This window comes from Ochlerotatus camptorhynchus, unplaced genomic scaffold (genome assembly GCF_037179485.1).
Source record: "Ochlerotatus camptorhynchus isolate MF236.1 unplaced genomic scaffold, CSIRO-AGI_Acam_v1.1 ptg000276l, whole genome shotgun sequence".
Classification (NCBI taxonomy): Eukaryota; Metazoa; Arthropoda; class Insecta; order Diptera; family Culicidae; genus Ochlerotatus; species Ochlerotatus camptorhynchus.
Window position 1 is genome coordinate 128,789 of NW_027040765.1, and position 11,423 is coordinate 140,211.

Genomic DNA, 11,423 nt, shown 5'->3' on the forward strand with positions numbered 1-11,423 from the left:
ATTTAGTTTAAGTTTTATTCATTTAGACAATAATTGTCAGTTGAATTTTTAAATAAATAAATAAGCAAGTAAACCTTTGTTTGTTTACAAAAAGTTTGTATGCCCTTTTCACATGTTGTTCTTGAAGTGGAAAATTTCTAAAAAACTGCCAATCCAATCTGACGAATATGCAGTCCGTAACCAGATAACAAAAAAAAAGAGAAATAAATGAATTTTATATTTTTAGAGAGTACCAGAACTGAAGCAAAAAGTTGAGCTCGTTTCTTCGGGACCTTCTGGTCTTAGAGTTACCTCTATGGTAGAACCAAAGACAAACAGACGTAACTCTTTGAAAAACTTGTTCTTGAAAACATGGTATCTCAAAACATATAACCTCAGTAACGACATCTCTCTGGCTTCTCGCGGAAAACAAGCTTGCTCGCTAACTCGTAAACAATATTGCATAAAAGTTCTATAGAATATATAGAAACGTCAAAGTGATCCGATGCCAGCGCTGCGGCGAGTAGTTCGCGGAACTGATTATATTCAAATCAACCGTTAAATGCATGAACGAAGATACACAATGAAGAGTTACGTCTGTTTGTCTGTGGTAGAACAATTTGTTTCGAAAGTTTCTACTTTTAAAAGCCGTGAGCAGGCAACTTTTGAACTCACAGTTGGTTAACTTTCAATTTAAAAGTTAACCGCTTTCTACCAAAAAGAACCAACGCAAACTTTTAATTCCACGATGCTTTTTTTTAATTTTATGAACGATTTTTCTTTGTGTGTCTTTATTGGATTGAACACTAGGTAGAAGCAAATCGACTTCGGTTATCTATATCTATATAATCTACACGAAACGAAAATCAATTTTTTAATTCATGTGTTTCACTTATACATTTTTGCCAAAGCATCAGCCTTATACCAACAATCAATACGAAACTAACGATTTTAAATTGGCTCACCACTTTAGTAGCCTATTGGTCCTAAGCAAACGATTAACGTGCCCTATTCTAGTTGAAATTCTATTACTACACTATGTTTGTTTTGATTCGCTATGAAAGTTTGACAGATAACATCAGGGGTGTGTGGATTCATGCAGAACATGCAGGGGTGAGTGAAATAGCTTGGGACTGCTTGGGACCGTTGTTCTGGTACTGAGTGAGCCAAAAATAATAATGATTTTCTTCGGGACCCAGTGGTCTTAGAGTTACCTCTATGCTTATACCAACAATCAATACGAAACTAACGATTTTAAATTGGCTCACCACTTTAGTAGTCTATTGGTCCCAAGCAAACGATTAACGTACCCTATTCTAGTTGAAATTCTATTACTACACTATGTTTGTTTTGATTCGCTATGAAAGTTTGACAGATAACATCAGGGGTGTGTGGATTCATGCAGAACATGCAGGGGTGAGTGAAATAGCTTGGGACTGCTTGGGACCGTTGTTCTGGTACTGAGTGAGCCAAAAATAATAATGATTTTCTTCGGGACCCAGTGGTCTTAGAGTTACCTCTATGGAACTACCAACAATCAATACGAAACTAACGATTTTAAATTGGCTCACCACTTTAGTAGCCTATTGGTCCCAAGCAAACGATTAACGTACCCTATTCTATAGTTGAAATTCTATTACTACACTATGTTTGTTTTGATTCGCTATGAAAGTTTGACAGATAACATCAGGGGTGTATGGATTCATGCAGAACATGCAGGGGTGAGTGAAATAGCTTGGGACTGCTTGGGACCGTTGTTCTGGTACTGAGTGAGCCAAAAATAATAATGATTTTCTTCGGGACCCAGTGGTCTTAGAGTTACCTCTATGGAACTACCAACAATCAATACGAAACTAACGATTTTAAATTGGCTCACCACTTTAGTAGCCTATTGGTCCCAAGCAAACGATTAACGTACCCTATTCTAGTTGAAATTCTATTACTACACTATGTTTGTTTTGATTCGCTATGAAAGTTTGACAGATAACATCAGGGGTGTGTGGATTCATGCAGAACATGCAGGGGTGAGTGAAATAGCTTGGGACTGCTTGGGACCGTTGTTTTGGTACTGAGTGAGCCAAAAATAATAATGATTTTCTTCGGGACCCAGTGGTCTTAGAGTTATCTTTATGCTTATACATTCCATAAGACAAACCACATAGGTCCTATTAGAATGCATAAAAGGTATGTGTGACCGCTTATACATTTCATTTGACACATGATCTTTATTAACTTTTTGCAAGGCGTCTGCTTATTAGTTGACTTATACATTTTATGAATAATCAGCAATGGAAATTTGCCAAAAAGTATAAGGAGATTTCTATCCGTGTATAGATTCCGAAACATTTATCTCAGTGTAGAAATACGATAAAGCAGTACTAGATCGCCTTATTCCTATCCCCCGCTCACTCGTGGGACGCGACAAGAAAACGTCAAACCTCACTTTGCGAAAAAAAAAACAACACAAAAGAAAACCATCGAAAGAAAAGGGCAACAAAAAAGGGAAAACGGCGAATCATCAGCGAGCGTATCTCGGCGACCCAACGAGTACAAGTGAGCGGATTACGTCCAGTGATAAAAGTTTTTCGCGAATATCATCTCGAGTTTTCGATTGAAACCACCGGAAAACGGTTCCGTCGTGTAGTGGTGCGTTCACCGGACCGGAATCGAATGGAATCCAATGCGGAACGGCGCGGAATGGCGGTGAAAAATTGAATTGAAAATCTTGCCAATCTGGCTTGTTTCCGTTCCAATCCAATCCCGCTCCCATCAAGTCGATAAGAGAAGCGGGGAAGAAAAGCTCGCGTGCGTGTAGGTGGTGAGAGGCGCGGACTCCCGCGCGAGTACCGCTAGTTTTTCATCAGTGACAATATTATTATTTCAGGCGGTAAACAAAAACAAAAAGAGTACAATTTTGAAAGGTATGATGTTTTTGGGGGAAATATTTGTTGCAAATAGTTATAATTTAATTTCGTGCTTTCAGATGTCGGAGCGTTACACACATCAGCTGTTGAAGGTGGTTGTGGCCCAGATATGTCAGACAATCGGATGGCACTCGATCCAGTCGACTCCAATGGAGTTGATGATCGATATTTTAGATCAGTATTTGCGGGACATTACCCGGGTGACGCATCGCTATTCTGAGTTGTACAACCGGACCGATCCGAACTTGGACGATGTGGCGCTGGCTTACCGGGAAATAGGGATGAATCTGACCGAGCTGCAGGAGTATCTGCAGTATGTGGATCCGATCGAGAGGCCGTTCGAGGTCCCGAAGTATCCACTTCCCAAGGACAGTCATTTGAACTTTATGAAGCCGGGAAGTAAGGAGGTGCTGACGAGACCGGTGCACATTCCGGAGCATATGCCACCGATGTTGGTGGATTCGGAGGAGGAGCAGGAAGAGGAAGAACGGCGCCGACAGATGCAGATGCAGATGATGGCGGAAGCGGAAGACGATGTGGTGGAAGATGTGAAGCCGGACATTGGGGAAGTGATCGAGAAGATGGAAGAAGTGGGAGCGGAAGAGATTGCAGTAATGGATGCTAGTCAGAGTGAAGAAGTGGTGACGTTCAAGCGACCATCGGATGGTCCATTGGGGGACGGGATGGTGGACGTGAAGAAGCCCAAGACGCTTTCGGACGAGAGACGACCGACCAGGGAAATAAGTAGTGTAATTATGACCACGTCGGGTTTTATATCACCGGCCCGGGAGGGGAGGCTACCGGATTCGAAACCGCCAGTTATTCCGGAAGAGAAGCCGAAGCCTCCGCCACCGCCACCACCGGCGCCGGTGTCTAGTGTATTGCCGGTGGCGAAAATAGATGACAAATTTGGCAAGAAAGGTAAGAAGAAACCGGTCGAGAAGGAGAAAAAGGATAAAAAAGAGAAGAAAGTGGACAAGAAGAAGGACAGTTCGGAAAAGGAAAAGGAGGCAAAAAGTAGACCAGCGACTCCGACGATTGTGCCACCGGTGGAGGCCGCTTCTGCTGCACCGGCTTCGTCGATAGCTGAGGACATCAAGCCGCTTCCTGCGATGTTGGAACTGCCTCCGAAGCCACCGACGCCGGGACCGGATATCAAACCACCGTTACCAGTTCCGATTGAACCGGAGAAACCACCCCTTCCGGTTCCTGTTCCCGTAACAACACCAGTCGCTAAACCAAAAAAGGAGAAACCCCGCAGGAAGAAGCAACAGGAACCGAAGCTAAAGTCTCAACAGCCGCGGATGTTGCCCAATGCAGGAATGGACGCGAACTCGATATTTCCGCCGCAGCAACCGATCCCACAGGTTCCTCTTTCCTCGCCGCTTGTTAACCGGATAACTCCGCCGAAACCTCCGAAGCCCAAACGTACCAAGCTCACCAAGAAGGAGATTCAGCGGCAGTACATGGAGCAGCTTCAACAGTTTCAAGGTCCTCTCAATGCACATAACATCCTGGACATGTTTTCTCCCCCGGGCAAGAAGCCTCTCCCGGGACTGTTTCAATCGCCCCTTTTCCCTTCCCAGAAGCAGCTACCTGGACAGCAACCGAAATTCCCGGAAAATGCCGGTCAGTCCCAGTTGGACATTTTACAGAAGCTTCACCCTAGTTTGGAAATCACACCATCTCCTGGTCCTACTGGAGGGCCTTCAATTCACGGATCCTCTCCGGAGAAGCATAAACTGAACATTTTCAAGAAGGTAGCGAAGAAGGAACCTCCCCCGGGGACAACCACCCAAGGACCGATTATCGTTATCGACGACGACAAAAGCCCTCCCCATCAACCGCAGTTCCCGACAACGCCGATGGCCAAGAAACGGGCTCCCAAACCGTCAAACTCGGGCGGTTTCTCCTTTCAGGACACGCTGTCCTCGCCTGATATGGGCTTCAACATGGGCATGACGCCGAGTGACCATTCCGGCATGGGCCCATCCGGATCGTTCCGGGAGTTCTCCCCTCCGAAAACTCCCTCCAATCTACCCAAAACCCCCGATATCAAAATGCCATCCAGCTCCAGTTCATCGGCGTCCTGGATGAGCGATTCGGGAAAACTCTCCGCTGGACCGGGTCCCCTGTTTGGCGATTTCCCCAACTTTGGCCTCCCCCCGGCCAAGGAAGAAAAGAAGAAGAAGCCAAGACAAAAGCAACCGAAGGAAACGGCCGCTTCGAAGAAGGCGAAAAACGCTCAACTCATCGAAGAGCTCAACCTTCTTCAGCAATTTCAGCAGCAGCAACAACAACAACAACAGCAACAGCAGCAATTTCCCACCACTCCCGGGTCATCCATAGACAAGAAACCCATGCAGGATGTTATGGCCACCTACAGCAAACTGCTTAATCCTGGCATGCCTCCAGGCTTTCTCGCGTCCCAAATTCGCAATCCCATGTTTGGGATGTTCCCACTGCCATCCGGACCGGGTCTTATTCCGGATAATCCCCTATTCAACCCGTTCAATCCTGCTCAGTCATTTTTGCCACACGGACCGTTCGGAATGCCCCCGATGCCACCGCGCTTCGACATCAGTAATTTCCTACGCGGCCCTCGGCCACCCACCAAAGCACCCTCGCTTGAAAATTTTGACAACCTAGATCCGGAAACGAAACTGGCCCACACTCCACTGGATCTTCAGAAGAGTACCTGCAACGTTGCTCCCTTAGTACCACCAACGCTGCAAATTGATCCCGTCATTCCCTCGCCATCAGTATCATCCGGTGGCACTGGAAATCGCAAGAAGCAAATTTCCCCAGCCGTCAAGGAAGCTCACGCACCACCCCCTCCGCAGGAACAATCGCTAAACCTCTCGACCAAATCGGTCATCCACCCAAACCCGACCATCCCGTCATCGATCGTCCCGCAACCTCCGGTAGTTCATCAACCGATAAAAGTGCCCCCGGAACCGATCAAAACCCTTGAGCTCCAACAACCGGCTCTGCCGATGGTCACCACCGCTACCACAATCGTCGCAGGGCCCTCAAATCTGCCGACCCTGGCAGCCGCATCGCCAACCGTGCCGCCCATCACCCCGGGGGAAACCATCGTCATTGGGTCCGATTCGGACACCAACAGCCAGTCGACGGTGACGATGGCAGCGATGGGCATTTCGCCGCCCCAGTCATCCGGTGGGTCGTCCTCCAAGAAGGAAAAATCCGAAAAACGCAAAAGCAAGGAGCACAAGAAAGACAAGAAACTGAAGGAGGGCGGCAAGATCAAGAAAAAGAAGGACAAGAAGGATAAGAACAAGAGCAAGGACCGCGACCGGGAACGACCAAAGTGAGTGCTTTTTTTTTACTTTCAGAACGAATGTATAGAAAGAAATGTTTTCAAATCCTGCGATAAATACAGACTTTTTAAACTTATCATTTTACACCTTTTAGTGTCGTTTTTTGCTTAATTTGCTGCGCCATATCTGTTCCTAACTAACCTCCCGAAATTTGAACTCATTGTTGTCCTTGGTTTACATACACTCATCCGTTGTCTTCCCGTCTATTTCCACAGATCGTCCGTCTCCATGAATCAGGACCTCTCCGATGGCACTTTGGAACCACTGTGCACGACGGTGACCGCCCCCGCCGTCGAAGAACCCATGCTGTTCGACCAGGTCCGCCGGAAAGAGAAGAAGGAAAAGAAGAAAGAGAAACTCAAGAAGGAGAAACGGAAAGTGAAGGAACGGGCCGCAGCTGCTGCCCTGGATTCATCTTTCCCGGACACCCAACGGAGCGCTTTTAATCTATCCGGCATTGCGGATCCAACGACCACGGCTGGTGCTTCCTTATCGTCCTTTGGCCTTTCGGAGCGTCGCGATAGCCCCGATGGAACAACAACGTCCGTACCGAAGCTGATGCTCAAGCTCAGTTCGACCAATACTCCTTCGCCCCGATCGGGGACCCCGGATAATCCGCCTTCGTCGTCGGAAACCGGTTCTGGTGGAAAACCGTCCGAAGTCAAGCGGGAAGCCTCTCCCGAACTGGCCCGAATATCAGCCCTAGTTACCAGACCTCCGAAGCTGAAAACCCCTGGCAGCAAAGGCAAAAGCAAAGAGGACGACTCCAGTAAGCCACCCAAGCTCTCCGCTGACCATTCAAGCAAAGCTGCCGGGAAGCTTGACTTTGTCGCCTCGGATCAACCAGCCAAGCCAAGACCACGTGGCATACAGGCACTGCCGGATTCAATCGACTTGTTCTCAGTTACTCCTACTCCTTCGCACACAGCACAACCGAAGCCATCCCCGCTGGTTCCACCCACGACATCTTCCGCTGTCGCTACGGACCCACACTCGACTCCACATTCCTCCAAGAAACCCCCGAAGGAACCGAAGTCGTCCAAATCGCACAGCAGCTGTTCGGCTTCGGCCAGTCTCGGCGTGACGATCCCGGCCCCGCTGAACACCCCAATCAACGTGGAGGACGCAGACGGCAATGTGGTTTGGATATGTCCCGCCTGCGGCCGGGTTGACGACGGAACGCCCATGATCGGCTGCGATGGGTGCGACGCGTGGTACCATTGGGTGTGCGTGGGCATCCAGGTGCCGCCGGATTCCAACGAGGACTGGTACTGCCGGGTGTGCATCGGCCGGAAGCAGGAATCGCACGGCGACGAGAAGCAGAAAAAGCGGAAGAAGAAGGACAAGAAGAATCCTAAGGACTAAGGATGATTGTTTATGTGTTCGATTCTATTATTATACGTAGCTGCGTAGGTTTGTTGTGAAGCATACGCTTGACTCGTGTGCCGGTTGTGTAGTGTTTTCATTTCATATAAATACTAATATGTTAATATAATTGATTGCTGTAATTGTGAAGCATTAATCAAATGGATGTATAATGAAATGGTTCAGAATGTAGCTGAAATTGTATCTTAACAGATGTTTGGCGATGGTGGCAGAGCTGGTCGCCAGCATTCAAATAAATGAAAATGTATGAATTATGAATGGTTGTGTCTTGTCCATTAGTTGACCCATTCCATGAAGTTCTTCGTCGCGACTTTTCAACTGCAGTTATTTTATGTGTTATTGCTTTAAATTGAGGATTACTTTAGACAAGGCTTGAAAAACATGTTTGAAATTATTCGAGTAATATCGAATTAAAAAAAAAGTCGAAAAATGCTTTAAGTATCCTCATCCGAAAAATACTTCAAGTCTCCACATCCATTAATGTATGAGTTAGGCAAAGAAGTGTGCGTTTGACTAGTACCGCAGACAAACAGACATAACACTGGTAATTTGTTCAACAAACACACATTTAACGGAAAATTTAAATGTTTTTTATTTGTTAGTACCGCCACCTGTGGCGCACATAACCCATAACCCTTGCGTTTGACATTTACAAACTACCGCCACCTGATCAGCGTATTATCCATCGCAGTATACTCAACAGATGACGGTAGTGTTTTAGCGACGATGTTTTATATTGAAAAATATTCAACGTGTTATGTCTGTTTGTCTGTGCTAGTACTGTCGCATTAATGGCCCTTCACTCATTTTCAACTTCTATTCAGTTTTCATACTGCCGTACTCTATCGGAACTACCAACCTACCCTCGTCAGACCTTTCTCTAGCTAATAATTTACCACACTTAAGCTTCATGTTAGATGGCATTTCCAACCAACTCTGAAACTCGTAAACTTCACGTATGAAGTAACATAAAACACACTTTGAATGTAGAAAAATGCTATTTTTAGGTTGCGTTGTCCCGTCAAGTACTGTTTGGCTTCTACTAGTAGCACTGATAAGTTACACCATATTTATAACTATTGATTGGAAAACAAAGTGAATAATGTTTACTTGCTATTGGTGCGAATGAATATATTATAGCCTAAGGTCTACCATATTGAAATCCAGCCCTGGGCTCTTCTTGTCGACGGTTATGAGCCACGGTTTTAATAGTACGTTCAGACTACAGAGTTATAAAATGATATAGCGCTATCTTGATGGCAGTTTTTATGTTGCAATTATTTGACAACCGTTATAACGTGTCATTTTTGCCACACATGCACTTATAGTACGTTCAGACTACAGAGTTATAACATGTTATAGCGCTATCTTGATGGTGGTCATCATCATCATGTGTCTCGCACTTAATTTTGCGCTTATTGTGAAACACATCCATTTCATGTGTGAATCTTATGCTTTGAATCATGCCTGAACACTATGGATTTAAATTGTGACACACTTGGATTCTATGTGCCTCATATGGTGATATCAATAGCTTTACACATCATAGTTCAATATTCTACTTTACCGATTCTAAAAATGAAACAACAAAAATATAAACAAAACTTCAAGAGGCTAGAGCTTTAACATATCTTTTTAATGGGTCTGATTTGGGATTCGATCATGGACTGTTGGGGTGTGCTGCTGCCGGAGCCTTCGTTCGATCTCACTGTGCCACGATTGTTCTCATATATGAGGCGGGTTGATAGGATAAAGTCACAACTCTTGTTTTCGATGTTTACCTTTCTGAGCAAGCAATTCACATCGTATTGAAATGCAAAACATTTTAAATCCATCTGTTTTGAACAGTAGTGTGATTCAATGTGCAATACACTTGAATAGATAGTGAAAGATTTTCAACATAATTTTGAAACACTGGAAATTAACGTGTACAACACATTGAACCAAGGTTAAATACACTTAACGTAAATGTGATTGTGCATTTAAAAAATCACACTTCGATCAAACGTGTGGAATTTTTTGAGTGTATATATGGCATCGTTGCGCCACAATCTTTAACTGACGCATTTTCGTGACACTTATACAGTGCTTTAACGTAGTCTTTACCACGAGGCTCGTGTAATTTTCAATGATGATCCATGGAATATGTGGTCGTTCCGACAATCTCATGGAACGTTTAACCTACAAAATGTTTACAATGTGCAAATTAAAGAGCTCGAAATTATTAATATTATTTTTAGTTAAAAGCTCACCTTTCCTCGGACAACAAACAGATCGCCAACAAGAAGTCCTTCAACCGAACTAACATAACCCGATTCAATTTTTTTGTAGGCTTCTAGGCTCTTCCGGCTGTTGATTTGGTTTCCGAAAAATGGTAATCGGTGGTTCAGTATGTACATCGTACAACGTAATATTACACACCCGGCGGAATGACCTCTGTGCAGCTGTTTGGATGTAATATTCAACAACTTTTTTTTCTGTGTACCTAAATCTTTTCAAATTAGCAGAAGTGCCATCACTGCTTCATTAAACTTGGTGCCGCTGTACATTTTCTTATGCGCGAAGTGAAAGCCGCTGTAATGTCACTGGAAAAAGTTTTCCAACTCAGTTTCCGCTCGTTCCATTCGCTCGCTGTTAAAGTTTGCCGAGTTTCTCGCGTGTGAAAAATCAAAATTTTGCCCGAAAATGTGCAGAAAACTCGCGAATTTGCGGTTATAAGTAGAGAAATTATGAAACGTGGTAATTTTTCATCAAGTGTTATCAGTTATAGGGTGATCTTGCAAATTAATCTGATGCAGTCCCGTGTTTGGTTTGATCCGGGAAAGGGAAGAGGGCTTGTTGTGTGCACGCTACTTCAAAACTACCTAAATTTGTGTAGGATCTACTCATCGATCAAAAGAAGCTACCTACTAAAATGAGTAAAGTTGGGAGTGACGAGTAGGCAAATAGACAACATCCCAGGTGGCCACCCACCAGGATCCGGGAACTTAACACCGGGAATTCAATGGCACCAACGGGAAAATTTCGCTCAAATAAGCTATATCTTCACCACAGACAAACAGACATAACACTGGCAATTTTTCCATCGAACACGCATTTATCGGTAAATTTAAATGTTTTTAGTTGGTAGCACCACCACCTGTGACCCGCATAGTCAATAACCCTTGCGTTTGACGTTTACACACTACCGCCATCTGTTCATCGTACTTCCCATCATAGTATGCTCAAAAGATGGCAGTGACGATGTTTTATATTGAAAAATGTTCAATGTGTTATGTCTGTTTGTCTGTGTCTTCACTTTCACAGCTTATACAGCTTTTTGACGTTTAATCGGCGCACACTACTGCACCATTTAAATCGAACATTGAAAACATTATTTCAAAGATTGTTTTTATGTGTCCAACACATAAATGTGATCAACAAATGATATCTATATGTCGGACACATACTTAATATGTTATGTAAAGACCAACAATTGAAATGGCCTTAACTCCATTTTGTAGACAAACCTTTTAAGGCCATTTTCTCGCGAACCGAAGTCCGCAAAGGCTAACCAGCATAATTAACAGGTAGGGGAAATTATCCTCTACCTGATTGTGGGTTAGGTTTGCGAATGAAGGTTTCGGTTCGCGAGAAAATGGCCTTACAAGGTTTGTTTACAAAATGGAGTTAAGGCCATTTCAATTGTTGGTCTTGATGTGTACAAATAAAAGCCATGTGTGTAAACGCTCCTATAGTTGCGGTACGTTAGAAGCGTTAGATTGATTGATTGATTTCTTTATTAAAGAGACTT

The 11,423-nt window shown here is 44.4% G+C and overlaps 1 protein-coding gene across 1 annotated transcript; it reads left to right on the plus strand.

Annotated features, from left to right (window-relative positions):
• Positions 1-2,519: 2,519 nt before the first annotated feature.
• On the plus strand, positions 2,520-7,834 carry LOC135706215 (transcription initiation factor TFIID subunit 3-like). The gene is made up of 3 exons (XM_065227780.1): positions 2,520-2,900; positions 2,963-6,234; positions 6,460-7,834. The coding sequence occupies exons 2-3, from the start codon at positions 2,963-2,965 to the stop codon at positions 7,607-7,609; spliced, it is 4,422 nt and encodes a 1,473-aa protein (XP_065083852.1). The 5' UTR covers positions 2,520-2,900; the 3' UTR covers positions 7,610-7,834.
• Positions 7,835-11,423: the final 3,589 nt, after the last annotated feature.

Excerpts from the sequence above, each read along its gene's own strand:
- LOC135706215 (XM_065227780.1), top strand. The coding sequence starts at position 2,963 with ATGTCGGAGCGTTACACACATCAGCTGTTGAAGGTGGTTGTGGCCCAG. Across the intron at positions 6,235-6,459 it reads CGCGACCGGGAACGACCAAA|ATCGTCCGTCTCCATGAATC; the intron begins GTGAGTGCTTTT and ends CTATTTCCACAG.